Source organism: Amblyraja radiata, chromosome 34 (genome assembly GCF_010909765.2).
Source record: "Amblyraja radiata isolate CabotCenter1 chromosome 34, sAmbRad1.1.pri, whole genome shotgun sequence".
NCBI classification, from domain to species: Eukaryota; Metazoa; Chordata; class Chondrichthyes; order Rajiformes; family Rajidae; genus Amblyraja; species Amblyraja radiata.
This window is the reverse complement of record NC_045989.1, coordinates 9,681,743-9,700,463: the sequence shown is the minus strand read 5'-3', so window position 1 is coordinate 9,700,463 and position 18,721 is coordinate 9,681,743. Positions and strand designations below refer to the sequence as shown.

General features: G+C 48.8%; 1 protein-coding gene across 1 annotated transcript in view; it reads left to right on the top strand.

Moving 5' to 3' along the window:
* The window catches only part of coro2b (coronin 2B), a 41,280-nt gene that overhangs the window by 7,843 nt on the left and 14,716 nt on the right, over positions 1-18,721 (top strand). The window contains exons 2-7 of the mRNA XM_033050143.1: positions 3,234-3,350; positions 5,328-5,477; positions 6,628-6,792; positions 14,501-14,617; positions 16,693-16,797; positions 18,211-18,307. Of these exons, the coding sequence (XP_032906034.1) occupies positions 3,234-3,350; positions 5,328-5,477; positions 6,628-6,792; positions 14,501-14,617; positions 16,693-16,797; positions 18,211-18,307 (751 nt within the window). The remainder of the gene's footprint in view (positions 1-3,233; positions 3,351-5,327; positions 5,478-6,627; positions 6,793-14,500; positions 14,618-16,692; positions 16,798-18,210; positions 18,308-18,721) is intronic.

The following is an 18,721-nucleotide window of genomic DNA, read 5'->3' as shown; positions in this document are numbered from 1 at the left end:
CTAACTGCAGATGCTGCATTCTTCAGTGAAAACCAAACTGCTGGAGGAACTCAGCGGGTCAGGCAGCATCCGTGGTGGGCAGAGAACAGGCGATGTTTCGGGATTGGAACCCATCAGGGTCAGTCTGAAGAAGGGTCCCGACCTGAAATGCTTCCCGGCCACTCCCTTTCTTCCCCCCCCCCCCCCCTCCCCCCCCCCCCCCCCCCCTCCCCCCACCCTGCATCAGGTTGTGGCCCGAAACGTTGCCTATTTCCTTCGCTCCATAGATGCTGCCGCACCCGCTGAGTTTCTCCAGCACTTGTGTCCACCACAAATGCTGCCTGACCTGCTGAGTTTCTCCAACATGGTTTTGTCTTCAGCCCGCATCGACTTTTTTGCCAGTCTGCACTACTCCCATCTTCCTGCACTACATCCATATCCTTCCAAGCCTTAATTCTATGTGCCTGTTTAAATACCTCTTAAAATGTAGTGCTTGTATCTTTCCAACATATCTGGAAGTGCGTTCCAGATATCAACCTGGCTCCGTAATAAAACGCACCCTCAAATTCCGTTAAAACTTCTCCCTCTCATCTGAAACCCTCTTGCCCCCTTGTTTTTGACACCCCTATCATGGGAAGAAAAACACCAACTATCAGGCCTGTCAATACGTCTTGTATATACCTTGAGCAGCTCACCCCACTGCCTCCTTTGGCCCAAGGAAATCAAGCCCAGCCTCTCCCGCCTCTCCCCATAACTGAAGTCCCACAACCCAGGCAACCAGCTGGTGAATCTGCTGGAGTAACTCAGTGGGTGAGGCAGCGTCTCTGGAGAGAAGGAATGGGCGACGTTTCAGAGATGCTGCCTCACCCGCTAAGTTACTCCAGCATTTTGTGTCTACCTTTGATTTCAACCAGCATCTGCAGTTCTTTCTTACACAACCTGGTGAATCTCCTCTGCACTCTCTCCAGTGCAACCCGCTGGCTGAGATGCCTCAAGGCTGAGTTGGGAAAGGAAACCTGTGTCTGTGTGCATACTGCTTCTCACCCAGCATCTCTCTCTTCTTCTCTCTCTCTGCACTCCTCCCTTCCCTCTTCCATATCTCTCCTCCTCTGTTCTCTCCCCTTTCCTCTCTCTCTCTCCCTCTCCTCCTCTGTTCTCTCCCCCACTCTCTCCTCCCCTCTCCTCCATTCTCTCGTCTCTCCCCTCTGGCCTGTTTCTCACCCCTTCCCTGAATAGCGATTGAATCAGACTGGTCTCTCTCCAGATGTGAGAGAGAGGACACATGCTTACACAGTGACTCTGCTGCAAGAGATGAGATGTGGTTCAGTGACCGATTCTCTCATATCCTACACAGGGCTGTGAGCTCAAGACTGGCACCAGGAAGGTGCTATTGAGGGAGTACTGCTCTATCAGAGGTGCCGTGTTATGGACTGGACATTATAGACCAAGGCCCCTTCACAGAGGGACACAAAAGATTCCTTCTCTCCAGAGACGCTGCCTGACCCACTGAGTTACTCCGGCATTTTGTGTCTATCTTCGGTGTAAACCAGCATCTGCAGTTCCTTCCCATACAAAAGATGCTCTGATGCTTTTCAAAAGTGAAGGAGTGTTTGCCTGGTATCAGGCCAATATACCTTGCACTGCACACATTATCTGGTGCCATGACACTTTGTTGTGCACAGATTGCAAAGGGCCTGGCACACAAAAATGCTGGAGAAACTCCTCTATGGAGCGAAGGAAATAGGCAACGTTTCCCTTCTTCAGACTGATCGGGGATGGGGGGGTGGGGAGAAGAAAGGAAAAAGGAGGAGGAGCCCGAGGGCTGGGGGATGGGAGGAGTCAGCAGGAGGGCTGAGGAAGGGGAGGAGACAGCAAGGACTAACAAAATTGGGAGAATTCAATGTTCATGCCCCCAGGATGCAGACTCCCTAAGCGGAATATGAGGTGCTGTTCCTCCAATTTCCGGTGTTGCTCGCTCTGGCCATGGAGGAGACCCAGGACAGAGAGGTCGGATACGGAGTGGGAGGGGGAGTTGAAGTGCTGAGCCACCGGGAGGTCAGGTTGGTTATTGCGGACCGAGCGGAGGTGTTCGGAGAAACGATCGCCCAACCTCCGCTTGGTCTCACCGATATAGATCTGCTGACATCTAGAGCAGCGGATGCAGTAGATGAGGTTGGAGGAGATACAGGTGAACCTCTGTCGCACCTGGAACGACTGCACCTTTGCAAAGGGCATGTCCCACTGTACGAGGTAATTCAAGAGTTCTCCCGAGTTTTCCCCTGATTCGAACTCTGAGAATGTCCGTGGCGGGTCCGTAGGAGTTTGCGGATGTCTCGTAGCGGCTCGTACGAGTAAAAAGTAACCATTTTTTTCATCACGAGTATTTTTTTCACTCGTGGACATTTTTCACAGTGTTGAAAAAATGTCACGGGTTTACCGGATTTCCCGAGTACCTACCGTTACTCGTACGGGCCGCCACGTGACATCCACGAGCTACTACGGACATTCTCCGAGTTCGAATCAGGGGAAAACTCAGGAGAACTCTTGAATTACCTCGTACAGTGGGACAGGCCCTTTATGATAGTTCCTATGTTAAACACTGGTTGCAATTCCAGTGGTTCTCCAGGGTCAGAATCTCCACGTTTGCGCAAGTTACTATTCACATGCAAGTTGTTTTGGTTTTGCAATAACCATCCTCTCACCTTCTCCTCTTTCCCCCGCCCCCCCTCCTCCCTCCCTCATTTTCCCTTTCCCCTCTTCCCTCTCTCCAATCCCACCTCTCCTTCCCCCTCAACCCTCCCCCTCTCCCCTCCCCTCTGTTCACTCCCCTCCCCCCTTGCCCTTTCTCCACTCTCCCCTCTCTTCCCTGTCCTTTCTCCTCTACCATCCCCCTTCTCCTCTCTCCCCTGTCCCATTTGCTCTTCCCCCTCTCCTCTCCCGCCTCTCATCTCTCCTTCTCTCTCCTCCCCCTCTCCACTCTCCCCTCTTCCCTTTGCTCTCTCCCCTCACTCCTCCCTCCTCTCCCCTCTCCTCTCTTTTCTCCCCTCTCTTCTCTCTCTCTCTCTCCCTCTCTCCACGTTCCCCTCTGGCATTCCGTCTTTCCTTTCTCCCTTCTCCTCTTTCCTCTCCCCTCGCCTCTCTCTTCTCCCCTCCCTGTTCTCTCCCCCCTGGACTCCTCCCTTTCCCCCCTCCCCTCCCCTCTCTCCTCTGTGCTCTCTCCTCTCTCCTCTCTCCTCTCTCCCTCTCTCTCTCAGATAGGACGGATCGATCCACTTTACCCCAAAGTCTGTGGTCACCAAGGAAACGTGCTGGACATTAAATGGAACCCCTTTGTGGACAACATTGTAGCTTCCTGTTCCGAAGACGCATCTGTGAGTAACCTTGTTCTTTAATGTACAACTGTTATCACATTAGCATTTGCAAACTCTATCTACTTCTCTCACTTTATCTTTTGAACTGCTGTCTATTTTCCTTACTTCTTTCTCACCCCCTATCACTCCTCACAATTAGTTTCCCATCTCTCTCTATATTTTCCAGTCACGTTGTGCAGTATTTTTCTCTCTGTTTACGTAAAACACTGCTCTCTCACTCTCTCTCTCTCTATATGCAGACAGATCTCACTACATATGGACACTCCTACATATAAACACAATGTTACTAAATTCAAATGTCCAATGTATGTACGTATGATAATTTCTCTCCATCTCTCTCTCTCTTCATCTCCCTCTCTCTTTCTCTCTATCTCCCTCTCTCCATCTCTCTCTCCATCTCTCACCATCTCTATCTCTCCATCTGTCACTCTCCATCTCTCTCCCTCCATCTCTCTCTCTCCCTCCATCTCTCTCTCTCTCCCTCCATCTCTCTCTCCCTCCATATCTCTCTCTCTCTCTCCCTCCATCTCTCTCTCCCTCCATCTCTCTCTCTCTCCATCTCTCTCCATCTCTCTCTCTCTCCATCTCTCTCTCTCTCCATCTCTCTCTCTCTCTCTCTCTTGTGGTCAGTAGCAAGGAACAGGGAGATAACAGAAACTGTTTGGTCACTGAAACTGTTGACCACATTGAATGGCCACATTTGCCACTGATTTGCCGCTGATTGCCGCAGTCAGAGAGCAGCGGTGAATGAACATGGAGTGAATTGTTGCCTCACTGTTCATATATTTTGTTTTAAATCCCCCTCATCAATGAAGCAAACATTGTTCCTTGCATGGACTATTTCCCATCTACTTGTGGCTCTCCTGGGATGTAGATGGGAAGCTGGGAGATCAGGCTGGACGTGAGTCTTGCGTGCAGTTGGCTTCCTCCTGGTTGGATGTTAATGTGACGCGAACCTGGTGATGAGGCAAATAATGTAATCCTTCTCCAGGCAAAGATTCTGCTTGGCTACCAACCACTCTGTAATATTTCAATGCTTGTCTCTCATGAAATAAGTAAGTAAGTAAGTTTATTGGCCAAGTATTCACATACAAGGAATTTGCCTTCGTGCTCCGCACACAAGTAACAACATGGCTCCCTTAATCCTTTGCTCTGTGTCAATCCTCTCCTTTCTCAGCGGGTTGACTCCCAATGAGTAATCTCCATGGACTGGACATCCAAGGCTCTCCTCCGTGAGACGGCTGTTATGGGTGGATCCCCCACCCACGTCTCCTCTGTGTCCCGCAGTTCTGCTCTCATCCCCCCACCAGCCACGTCTTCCTGTCCCCACCTCTTTCCGCTATCTGCAGAGACTGCTCCTCCACAACTCCTCGGATCACTCATCCCTTGCTGCTCAATCCACCCCTTTCCCAGATGGTCTTCCCTGCAATGGCAAACCCCTCTTCTCTCATCTTTCATACAGGGACCCTGGCAGTCTGTCCAGACTTCTGCAGCCTGGAACAGCCTGCGTACCATGTGTGCATGGAGTGTGAGAGGTTGCAGCCCCTGTTTGAGTTTCCTGAGTAACCTGCTCCTCAAGTGCTGGCTGCATTTCAGCCCCATACCCCCGATCGTTGGTTAGAGAAGGATTATTCTCTTCCAAAGTTTCAACTTTGCTTTAGACTTCAGACATACAGCGTGGAAACAGGCCCTTCGGCCGACCAAGTCCTCACCGACAAGCGATCACCCCTGTACACTAGCACCATCCTACACACTGGGTACAATGTACAATTCTACTGAAGCCAATTAACCTACAAACCTGTACGTCTTTGGAGTGTGGGAGGAAACCGGAGCACCCGGAGAAAACCCACGCTGGTGCAAACTCCGTACAGACAGCGCCCGTAGTCAGGATCGAACACAGATCTCAGGCGCTGCGAGGCAGCAACTCTACCGCTGCGCCACCGCCGTGTAGGCAGTGATTCCCTTTGTTGATTCCAGGTGAGACTGTGGGAGATCCCGGATGGCGGTCTGAAGAGGAACATGTCCGAGGCGGTCCTGGAGTTGTACGGACACAGTCGGCGCGTTGGTCTCATCGAGTGGCACCCCACGACCAACAACATCTTATTCAGCGCCGGTTACGACTATAAGGTGAGAAAGCCCCTCCCCCCCGGCTACTGTTTAGCAGAACGGAGGCACAAGCGACTGCAGATGCTGCAACCCTGAGCAATAAACCAAGTGCTGGAGGAACCCAGCAGGTCACCCGCATCAGGAGGGAAAGGACACACGACGTTTCGGGTCAGGAATTAAATACCGCCTGTCCTTCTCCCTCCACAGATGCTGCCTGACCTGGAGTTTCAGTTTCAGTTTAGTTCATTGTCACGTGTACCGAGGTACAGTGAAAAGCTTATGTTGCGTGCTAACCAGTCGGCAGAAAGACAAAACATGATTACTATCATGCCATTCACAGTGTATGGATACATGATAAGGGAATGTGTAGGAAGGAACTGCAGATGCTGGATTAAACCAAAGATAGACACAAAAAGCTGGAGTAACTCAGCATCTGAAGAAGGGTCTCGACCTGAAACGTCACCCATTCCTTCTCTCCAGAGATGCTGCCCGTCCCGCTAAGTTACTCCAGCTTTTTGTCTCTATCATGATCATAATAATCACAATTTATTAGCCAAGTATGTTTTGCAAGTATGTACAGTCCAGAACCAGGGGCCACAGTTTAAGAATAAGGGGTAAGCCATTTAGAACGGAGACGAGGAAACACTTTTTCTCACAGAGAGTGGTAAGTCTGTGGAATTCTTTGCGGTGGAGGCCGGTTCTCTGGATGCTTTCAAGAGAGAGCTAGATAGGGCTCTTAAAAATAGCGGAGTCAGGGGATATGGGGGAGAAGGCAGGAACTGGGTACTGATTGGGGATGATCAGCCATGATCACATTGAATGGCGGTGCTGGCTCGAAGGGCCAAATGGCCTACTCCTGCACCTATTGTCTATTGCCTATTGTCTATAACATACAAGGAATTTGATTTGGCCAGACAGTCATAACAAAAAAGCAACAAGACACACAACTACATAAAAAATTTACATAAACATCCACCACAGCGGCTCCACTACATTCCCCACTGTGATGGAAGGTAATGAAGTCTGGCCTTCTTTCATCCTTTTCTCCTGCGGTCGGGGGAAGTCGAGCCATCCGCGGTTGGGGCGATCGAAGTTCCCGCGTCGCTGTACGGCAGCAACTCTACCGCCGGCAGCGCCGCCCTCTAACGCTGTTACCATTTGATCCTCTCAGATACTAATCTGGAACCTGGACAGCGGTGAGCCGGTGAAGATGATCGACTGCCACACCGACGTGGTCCTCTGCATGTCCTTCAACACCGATGGCAGCCTCTTCGCCACCACCTGCAAGGACAAGAAGCTGAGGGTCATCGAGCCAAGATCTGGGAAAGTGCTACAAGTAAATGCAGGGGCGGAAAACCCGGGGGGGGGGGGGGGGGGGGGGCAGAGGGGACACGTCCCCCCCATGTTTTGAGAGGTGGGGGACATCCCCCCCAAGTTTTAGTGATCCGGATTTTAAAACCTCCGCTTTCCACGAGACAATAGTCTGATGATCGAGGGCGCGATGATTGGAGGAGGGAGGAGTGGTGGGGGTGGGACTAAGGATAGAGCGCGATGATTGGAGGAGGGAGGAGTGGTGGGGGGTGGGACTAAGGATAGAGCGCGGCGATTGGAGGAGGGAGGAGTGGTGGGGGGTGGGACTAAGGATAGAGCGCGGCGATTGGAAGAGGGAGACATTGCACAGACCTGCGCCTCATCCGCAGGCAGGATCGATCCCGGACGGCTGGCCGACGCTGTCCCGGGTGCCCCCCCCCCCTCCCCCACGGGTGGCTAGAGAGGTCGGCAGTCAGACGCGAGCTGTGCCCCCAGGCCCACAGCCTGCGCAGAGAAACAGCACTAATCCCAGCTCACTCTGCCTGGCCCGCCAAGTGAACCTACAGTCCTCCCTAGACTTGCGGGAAATATGGCCAGCGTGGAGAAGCAGCACTGGTGTCCCGTCAGTCCAGTCAGGGCTGTAGTTAACCCGGTGAGACAGGCAGAGTTGAGCTGCGTGTGTGTGTGTGAGTGTGCGCATGTACGCGTGGCCGCCAAAATATTGTGTCCCCGTCCCCTCCATGTTTTGATAGCGAGTTCCGCTCTTGAGTAAATGATCCCACCCTCCCGAGATTTGCCGTGTTCCCGCACGCTCATGGCAAGATGTCAGTTCAAGGCAGCAGGCAGTGAGTTCCTTGTAGAAGCTGGAGTGCTCCCACCATTTTCCATTTCCGTGTTAAAGGAGAAATCACAATAAATGCAATGGGATAGTTTCCCATTGTATTTGCTAATGTCATGGGATCGGCAGGAATATGTTCCGTGGATCTCACAGCATCTGAGTCACTGTGGTGAGTGTAAATATACGGGTAATGGTGAAGATAGACACAAAATGCTGGAGTAACTCAGCGGGACAGGCAGCATCTCTGGAGAGAAGGAATGGGTGACGTTTCGGGGCGAGGCCCTTCTGCAGACTGAAAGTCACGGGATAAGGGAAGCGAGAAATATAGACGGTGATGTAGAGAGATAAAGAACAATGAATGAAAGATATGCAAAAAATAACAATGATAGAGGAAACAGGCCATCGGTAGCTGTTTGTTGGGTGAAAATGGGAAGTTAGTGCGACTTGGGTGGGGGTGGGGCAGGGATAGGGAGAGAGGGAATGCCAGGGTGACAATTGGTGCTGGATCAGAAAGGGGTAGCAGCAGAGATTAAGACCAGGACATCCAGAAGCCAGAGATATTGAAGAGGGTATGTGGAGGTCCAATATAGAGTCATAGAGTGATGCAGTGTGAAATCAGGCCAACTTGCCCACACCGACCAACATGCCCCATCTGCCTGCATTTAGCCCATATCCCTCCAAACCTATTCCTATCCATGTACCTGTGTAAATGCATCTTAAACGTTGCGATACATTTGTAAAGGTTGTGCGGCGTGGTGGCGCAGCGGTAGAGTTGCTGCCTTACAACGCCAGGGACCCGGGTTCAACCCTGACTACGATCGTTGGTTGGCACAGATTCAGTGGGCCGAAGGGCCTGTTTCCGCACTGTACCGTATCACTAAACTAAACTGAACTTGTACCAGAAACCTAGTACCAGCAATATTCTAGAACAATAGTGGAGTGCTTGGCTGCTGCCCCAAGTAAAGTCCAACCAGCTTGCAGGGTAGTGAGGTACAAGGGCATGGACCCAGGGCCAGGACAGATCTTGAGAAATGTTCCCAGGCTGGTCAGGTGAAGCTAGTCATCGATGGTGAACACATGCACGGCACTCTTGGTGACATTGAATTCTGGCAGATACATTTCAGAGGGTTAAATAATTTAAACAGCTGTTGAGCATCTCGGCTATCACCAGTCCATGAATGATGCACGTCCATTGTCAGTCTCACCTCAGGATGTATTTTCTCCTTGAAATACAAGACGTGCTAACTTGTTAAACTGTGCTGTCTGTAGGAACTTACCCAAAGTTTGATATTAAACAAAGAAACCTACATGATCTACTTTAGGGCAAAAGTTAAGGGGCTGTCCCACTGCGGCGACCTACTCCGCAAGTTCTGGCGAGTTTGCCCTCGACTCATACTCGCAGCATGGTCGACACGAGGTCCTAGGAGATCTTTATTACTCTCCTTCATGCTCGAGAGTAGTCCCCGTGTACTCGAGGCCTCAGCTAGGTCGCGGTGAGTAAAAAAGGTCGCCATGGAAAAATCGATATTTTTTTTACTCGTAGGTTTAGTCGAAGTAGGTCGTAGTAGGTCGGCACGTTATTCGTAGGTAATCGAGAGTCATCAAAGATAGTCGAAGGTAGTCGTAGATAGTCTTCATCATAGTCGAGGGGAGGTCGAAGGAGATCGAAGGAGGACGTCTTCACTCTCCACTATTCGGTGTCCAATTTTCCCGTAGCTAGTCGAAGCTGGTCTTCAACATAGTCGAAGAAGGTCTTCAACATGACATTTTTTTCAAACTTTCCTAAACTCTTCTAAACTCGCCAATTAGGTCGCCACAGTGGGACAGCCCCTTTATGAGTTTCCTGATATAAAGTTTTAGTAAGTTTGTAGATGACATGAGAATTGATGGAGATGCGAATAGCGGGGAAGATTGTCAAAGGACACAACCTTGAGCAGCGCAGCTTGTAGAGGTGCTGCCTCACAGCAGCAGAGACCCCAGTTCGATCCTGACCTCGGGTGCTGTCTACATGGCGTTAACACTTTCTTCCCCGGTGCTCCGGTTACTTCCCACATCCCTAAGAAGTGCGGGTTTGTAGGTTGATTGACGTCTGTAAATTGCCTTGAGTGTGTAGGGAGTGGATGGGAAATTGTAATAGTGTAGAACTAGTGTGCACAGTGATTGAAGGCCAGCATTGACTCGGTGGGCTGAAGGGCCTGTTTCAAAGCTGTATCTTTCAATCAATAGTTGGTAATTTGGGCGGCAAAAAGGCAAGTGGAGTTTAATTCCGATGGGTTTGAGGATTTGTATTTTGGTTTAAAATTCAAAAGGAAAGTATAGAGTAAATGGCAGAACTCTGAGCAGCAATGATGTTAAGAGGGACCTTAGGGTGTGAGTCCATAGCTCCCTGAAAGTGGCCACACAAGTGGACAGAATGGTCAAGAAAGCGTACACTTTTGGAGAGGGTGGCGAAGAGTTTCACCAAGATTGGAGCATATTAGCTACAAGGAGGTTGGACAAACTTGGATTATTTTCTTTGGGATGTTGGAGGATGAAGCTGATAGAATTTATTAAATTATGAGAGGCACGGATAGAATAGTTAGTCAGAACTTTTTTATCACCGGGGTGGAAATGTTAAATACTACAAGGCATTGGTTTAAGGTGAAAGGGGAAAATGTTAAAGGAGATTTGCAAGGCAAGTGTTATATGCAGTGTAGTTTGTGACTGGAACGTACTTCTGGGGAGAAGGGAGAAGCAGAAACAATAGCAGCGTTCAAGAGGCTTATAGTCAGGCACATAAACAGGCAGGGAACAGAGGGAAACAGACCATGTACAGGCATAGCTTAAGGCCCTGTCCCACTTTCCCGAGTTACTCACGCACTCTCCCGTGTTTTCCCCTTGATTCAAACTCGGGGAATGTAGGATAATGTCGGTAGCGAGCCGGTAGATGTTTCGTAGCGGCTCGTAATGCCAGCCGTAGGAACTCTGGGCATCAGGTAAGTCGGGACATTTTTGCAACATGTCCACGAGTTTAAAAAAATAGCCCCGTGTACCTACGAACGGCTATTACCGTAATTCCCCGAGTTCGAATCAAGGGGGAAAACTCGGCAGCGTTCATGAGTAACTCTGGAAAGTGGGACAGGGCCTTTAGATTGCCATCACACTTGGAGCAGACTTGGTAGGTCAAAGATCCCGTGCCTGTGCTGAACTGTCCCATGCCCTAAGAATTAGGTAGACATTGGGGTGAACATCAAACCACAATGATATTGCCCCAATTCTGTATCACACGTTTTATATCTTATGTATATATCTGTGGGTACTTTAGCTCGAGTTACGATATCAAAAGCAGATGGGGGTATTTAAGGGAGGAAATCATTGGAGCAGAATTTGTTGCTGAGCTGACAGTGATGAGAACAGTGAATATTGTCTATAAGTCAGACAGCAACTTGAACACAGGGAGATGTGGGAACCGATGCAGACCCACAGACGAAGCATGGAAATAGCATCTGCCAACCTTGCTCAACATTGACTGCTTTCTGTGTAGATCTGCTAGGTGATGGATTAAACTCATCTCAAGCAGAGTTTGTCCATTCAAGTACAGCCACACATTTAACAGTGGACTGAGTTTTAACACCTGCCTGATCAACTCCTCCACATTATTGCTTACTGGGGTGGACTTCAATTCTGTAGGAAAGAACTGCAGATGCTGGTTTAAATCGAAGATAGACACAAAATGTTGGAGTAACTCAGCGGGACAGGCAACATCTCTGGAGAGAAGGAATGGGTGACGTTTCGGGTCGAGACCCTCCTTCAGACTGATGTCAGTGGAGTGGACAGGACAGAGATAGAATGTAGTCGGAGACAGCAAGGCTGGTGGGAGAACTGGGAATGGGGAAGAGGATGGAGAGTGAGGGAAAGCAAGGGCAACTTAGAGAAGTCAGTGTTCCTACCTGCCAGTCCCGCTGGGTTACTCCAGCGTTTTGTGTCTATCGTGGACTTTTAACTCTCTCAGTTTTCTTTATTGTTGATGGAGATTTGTACTCATTTTTACATTCTGTCTGCTTCACCTATTTCTCTCTTCACTCAGTCTAGTTTCCCTCTATGTTGGATTCAGATCTGATAGTGAATTCAGTCACGTAATTTCTCTTGCACTTTATGTGCAATGCGATGAATAAAACCGTATTATATTGTATTGTATTGTCATTACAGAACCTCAACCTCGCAGGACCAGGAGTTGCACTCCCCCCCCCCCCCCCCCCCCCCCCCACCGCAGAAAATTCCTTCGTTCAGTAATAAGCTCATCTTCATCAGTTATAGGAGCAGAATTAGGCCATTCAGCCCATCAAGTCTACACCACCATTCAATCATGGCCGATCTGTCTCTCCCTCTCAACCCCATTCTCCTGCCTTCTCCCCATAACCCCTGACACCCGTACTAATCGAGAATCTGTTAATCTCCGCCTTAAAAATACCAATGACTTTCCCTCCAAAGTTGTCTGTGGCAATGAATTCCACAGATTCACCACCTCTGGCTGAAGAAATTCCTCCGCATCTCCTTTCTAAAAGAACGTCCTTTTATTCTGAGGCTGTGCCTACTGATCCTAGACACTCCCACTAGTGGAAACATCTTCTCCGCTCCCACACTATCCAGGCCTATCACTAATCTGCAGAAGCTTTGACAGAAAGTTGACACAAAATGCTGGAGTAACTCAGCGGGACAGGCAGCACCGATCAGTCTGAAGAAGGGTCTCGAACCATTCCTTCTCTCCAGAGATGCTGCCTTTCCTGCTGAGTTACTCCAGCATTTTGTGTCTACCTTTGATTTAAACCAGCATCTGCAGTTCTTTCCTACGAAGCTGTGGCCGCAACAGGTGACAGGAACTCAAGTGAAGTAAAATGCCTTTAGTCTGTGAAGCAGTGTCTACTTCTGTAGGCTCTCTGGTGTCCTCTGCTGGACAGTGTGGGCAATACCAGGGAGGGCAAAATCAGACCAGCCCAGACCAGCCCAGCTGGCGGGCACAGGCAGAATTGACAGAGAGGGAAAACCTGCGGTAGTTCCACTCTCCCCACCTCTCCTTTATCTGTTATGTACAGCTTAACATCTTTGGGGAGAGGTGGGATGGGAGTAAACATGGAGGAGATCAGAATTCTCTTCATGAAATTAAATGCACAATGAATTATTACAGGGTTGGTAACATTTTGCTTGTGTGTGAATGGTAAATATGGAGAATCAAGGGCTAAGTTTGCCTCACCGGTGAATTAAAGGACGAAATTCTGCACTGAAGTGAAAAATAAAATAAAAGGGTCATCGAAAATAGAGCCAGAGTCGCACAGGCCCTTCAGCCCTTCAGCCCAATGGTCCACATCGACCAATGTCCCATCTACACTATGTCCCACCTGCCTGTGTTTGGTCCATAACCCTCTAAACATATCCTATCCATGTACCTGTCCAAATGTTTCTCAAACATTGTGATAGTACCTGCCTCAACTACCTCCTCCCAGTTCGTTACATACACCCACCACCCTTTCTTAAAAAAAAGTTACCCCTCAAGTTCCTATTAAATCTTTCCCCCCTCACCTTAAACCTATGTCCTCTGGTCCTCATATCCCCAACTCTGCTTCTCGATTCTCCTACTCTGAGAAAAAGTGTGAGTGTTAAAAGAGAGACTTTGGTCCACGGCAGTTTGCAACATCACAAGAATTGAAGACAAGCTGGAGTAACAGCAGGCCAGGCAGCATCTCTGGAAAAAAAGGATGGGTGACGTTTTGGGTTGTAACCCTTCTTCAGACTCTGAAGAAGGGTTCGAAACCGAAACGTCACCCATCCTTTTTCTCCAAAGATGCTGCCTGACCAGCTGAGTTACTCCAGCATGTTGTGTCTATCTTCAGTGTAAATCAGCATCTACAGTTCCTTCCTACTGTACCTGCCTGACCCGTTGATTTACTCCAGCACTTTGTGTCTATCTTCAGTATAAAAAAGCGTCTGCAGTTCCTTGCTACGTGACAATAAAGCCAATGTCTATAAACATAGAAACATAGAAACATAGAAATTAGGTGCAGGAGTAGGCCATTCGGCCCTTCGAGCCTGCACCGCCATTCAATATGATCATGGCTGATCATCCAACTCAGTATCCCGTACCTGCCTTCTCTCCATACCCTCTGATCCCCTTAGCCACAAGGGCCACATCTAACCCTCTTAAATATAGCCAATGAACTGGCCTCGACTACCCTCTGTGGCAGGGAGTTCCAGAGATTCACCACTCTCTGTGTGAAAAAAGTTCTTCTCATCTCGGTTTTAAAGGATTTCCCCCTTATCCTTAAGCTGTGACCCCTTGTCCTGGACTTCCCCAACATCGGGAGCAATCTTCCTGCATCTAGCCTGTCCAACCCCTTAAGAATTTTGTAAGTTTCTATAAGATCCCCTCGCAATCTCCTAAATTCTAGAGAGTATAAACCAAGTCTATCCAGTCTTTCTTCATAAGACAGTCCTGACATCCCAGGAATCAGTCTGGTGAACCTTCTCTGCACTCCCTCTATGGCAATAATGTCCTTCCTCAGATTTGGAGACCAAAACTGTACGCAATACTCCAGGTGTGGTCTCACCAAGACCCTGTACAACTGCAGTAGAACCTCCCTGCTCCTATACTCAAATCCTTTTGCTATGAAAGCTAACATACCATTCGCTTTCTTCACTGCCTGCTGCACCTGCATGCCCACTTTCAATGACTGGTGTACCATGACACCCAGGTCTCGCTGCATCTCCCCTGGGAGGCTAGGAATGAAAAGATCAGATTGCAAAGCTCTCTTTGAGCAAGGATAAACATAATGGAGTGCATGGAGTGTTCATGGAAAAAGTTTCTATAATCCAGTGGTTCTCTCCTACACATTACAAGATTCAATCTATTCATTCCCTGCAGGAAGCCAGCTGCAAGAGTCACAAAGTCAACCGTGTTGTGATCCTGGGGAACTCGAAGAGGTTGCTGACTACAGGAGTGTCCCGGTGGAACACCAGGCAGATCGCCCTCTGGGATCAGGTCAGTGCAGTCACACAAGCCTCCAGGACCAAGGCTGCGACTCTCAGATTTCCTGTTGTGAAATCGACTGAGATGGCAGCGTTATCGTGCGTGTGTAATTCCAATACACCTGAGCTTTTAATGGAGCAGCGAATCATAAATATACTGCCTGCAGGCCACCCTGACCCAAAAATAACTGTTTTGAGCCTTGGATTTTAATTACCTTAGATGAGCGTTTCAAAGTTAGAATGATTTTTTAAAATAATAATAATTTTTTTTTAAATAATGAAACTTTTGCTTTTTATGTGTTTGGTCCAAATTTTATCAGCACGGTCAAATATTTCATATATTTGCTGATAATTGACTGAGAAATCTTCTGTGTGGTTGGCTGCTGCTCCCCAACAACTATCAGGCTCTTGAACAAAACACAACACACCTCAACAACATGTCCTTCTCCCATCTCCATCATTCCTCCTCCTCTTGGACTCCCCCTGCTGGCCTTCTACCTTCTCTGGACCTTTTTTGACTTCTCTACTCCCATTACCTACAGTCTGAAGAAGGGTCCAGACCTTAAACGTCGCCTATCCATGTATCTCCAGAGATGCTGCCTGACCTGCTGAGTTACTCCAGCATTTGTGTTCTTTTTTTTTTGGTCAACCAGCATCTGCAGTTCCTTGTTTCTATATATGATCTATGGACTGTCTTTGGTTGAACTAAGGACTTTGGGTATTTTCTGCACCAGTGTGGGAGTTATTAATTTTTTTGTTTATGTCATATTATCTACACAAATTGTGTTCAGCCCTGTTGAGCTGCTGCAAGTAAGAATTGAATTCAAGATTCAAGATTCAAGAGAGTTTATTGCCATGTGCCCCAGATAGGACAATGAAATTCTTGCTTTGCTTCAGCACCACAGTTCCATTTGTCGGCACATTTGACAATGCCCCTGTCCCACTTAGGAAACCTGAACGGAAACCTCTGGAGACTTTTGCACCCCACCCAAGGTTTCCGTGTGGTTCCCGGAGGTTTTTGTCAGTCTCCCTACCTGCTTCCACTACCTGCAACCTCCGGAAACCACCTGCAACCTCCGGGAACCGCACGGAAACCTTGGGTGGGGCACAAAGTCTCCAGAGGTTTCCGTTCAGGTTTCCTAAGTGGGTTAAACACTGCGGACTCTTGACTCTCTCTTGCTCAGTCAACTCGATGACATCATGATGCTGGGCATCAGGGATTCCACTTAAACAGAGGACTCAAATCATGAGACTTCAGTAAATCTTTAGTGAGGAGCTGCCTTTATCATTGACTCAGGGCCCAGGCCATTGCTTTCTGCATGATACAGCCCACACATGGCCACACAATGCCAACCTATCTTACACTATACACACTGCTATGAGCACTAAGCTGACATATGATGCTTGCTACTTACATGCGATGTTTACCACTGACCACATGATACCAAGGTCATAGGCCGAGAGTTTTGGTTTCTGGTTGGACATAATTGTAAGGGTTTAGTAACATGACCTTGCTCTAGATTGCCCCACCCCCATACACCCACCATTGGTTGCCTGGGTTCATCGACGGCCCTCAAACAGACAATGCCCGTTATTTCTATAACTCACAAACCAAAGTGTTTGTTGTTCTTTAATGCTCTGCTGAAAACTCACCTTATGAAGGCGGCACAGTGGTACAATTAGTAGTGCTGCTGCCTCACAGCGCCAGAGTCTTGGGTTCAAATCTGACCTCGGGTGCTGTCAGTGTGGAGTTTGCACGTTCTCCCTGTGAGTTTCTTCTGCACGCTCCAGTTTCCTTAGTAACTTGGCCAGCCAGGGCTCTTTGAGAAACAGCACTCTTTCTTACTATGAAGTAGAACTCTCCCACAAAGTTCCTTGATCCCTCAGCCAAGATCACCAAACACTCAGCAGCTTACTCTAGCGGGATACCCTCGCCAGCTTACTCTCAGGGATATCGTTCGTTGTATAAATTGCCCGTTAACTTTCCCCTGGATTAAGTATTGGGTCACCGTGCGGAGATGGTTTTGAGATTTGAGGCGTTTCGGAGGGGGTGGGATGCAAAGATTTATCTCCCATCTTTTTTTTCAGGAAGACTTATCGATGCCAATTAAAGAAGAAGAAATCGATGGGCTCTCGGGGCTCCTGTTCCCTTTCTACGATGGTGACACACACATGCTGTACTTAGCTGGAAAGGTAAATGATCCGTCAGTTCACTATGCATTTTGAAGAGGGGAGGAGAAATGAGAACGCCAACAACACAAGGTGTGACTGTGCTGTATCCATCCCCACTTGCCTGGAGTAAAGGGCCTGTCCCACTTAGCCGTCATTTGCGCCTCATTTACGCGTTATATGTAAATTAGGTCGACACGTTTTGACACGTGGGGTGCGCATGCGTTGCGCATGGTGAGGCGTGGAATCATATGCGGTGGCGCGCGGTATCGCGCGGCTCTCCAGGATTTAGTACAGGAACTAAATCCTCGCGCGCCACCTGCGTGACGCATTGGTTACGCACGCTGACGCATTGGCGTCGTACACTGGCGCCCCGATGTCCCACGTGTATCGCGTCATCGTGCGTCAACGCCCTTACGTCCTTGCGTCAACGTCCTGCTGCGCGCCGCGGGTATTCTAATGACATCACGTGCACCAGACGGCTGTGCTGACGCGAGATGACGCATGATTTGTGCGCGACGTCGCGCATCACGACGCGTCGACCTATTTTACATATGACACGCAAATGACGGCCAAGTGGGACAGGCCTTTATGTCCATTATGACCTCCCTGTCTCGTAACCTTCAGAGCATTCGAAGGTGATGCTAAGGGTGGGGGTGGGAGATGATTCTTGAAGACGTTACATCCTTTCTCTGTTACCAAGGAACTGTTACATCAGATTACATTTCCAACTGCTAATACCAAGCAGTAATATATAGATTCATTGTTCCTTGTCACTTGGGCCTGAGGGTTCCACCTATATATCTCTGCTGTTTCATCTAGGAAAGCAACGATACGTAAGAACCAAACAAGCAGGAGTGAAGCAGTCCACAAGACCCAGGCCCACTCCCCGTTCAATGTGTCCCAGCTGATCCTGTATACTATGCCCCAACCCCTCATGCTTCAGTTTCCATTCAATCCCAACCCATTCCCCACACCCTTCCATGTGGGAAAATCAATCGCTCTTTCTTTGGCACCGAGCACTCCGGCTGGAGAATTCCAAACAATCACATTCGCTGAAGGAAAAAATATTCAGCTCACGTCCATCACAAATGCCCAGTCACGGACCCGGCAAATGTGACTTTGTTTAAGATTCCCGATGTTCGCTTGATCATTCCCTTCCAACATCCATCATGTCAAGGAGATCCCCATTCATTAGATCCAACTTTGATGTATACGGGACAATCCTATTCAGTCTTCCCACAAGTTGGCAAAGGGGAAGACTGAATCGGATCTGAAACACACCTCATTTTCATTCATTCGAAGTAAAGGGAGTGATTTCCAAAACGAGCAAGAAACCAGATCCATCAGGTTATTGATCAATGAGCAACATTGAAAATGATCTCAGCAATGCAATGAGCATTTTACATTTCCTGTGCCCAATCTTCTCTTGTGCAGGGTGATGGGAATATCCGATACTATGAAATTAGCACTGAGAAGCCATATCTCCACTACTTGATGGAATATCGCTCACCAGCTCCACAGAAGGGGATGGGTAAGATCACAGATTTAATCCCATTGGTTTTTAAATAATTTCTGCAGTGGATTAATGGAAACTGGTCAGAACCCCACAGTTAATAAACACAGTCAGGGTTTGTTAGTGTAAACTAGCAAGGTCAATGGAACCCAGGTTACGGGCAGCACAGTGGTGCTGCAGTAGAGTTGCGACCTTACAGCGCCAGAGACTCGGGTTCAATCCTGACTATGGGTGCTGTCTGTACGGAGTTTGTACGTTCTCCCTGCGACCATGTGGGTTTTCTCCAGGTGCTCTGTTTCGTCCCACCTTCCACAAATGTGCAGGTTTACAGGTTAAATTGGTTTCTGAAAATCGTCCCTAGTGTGTGTAGGATAGAACTAGTGTACGGGTGATTGCTGGACGGCACGGACTCGGTGGGCCGAAGGTCCTGTT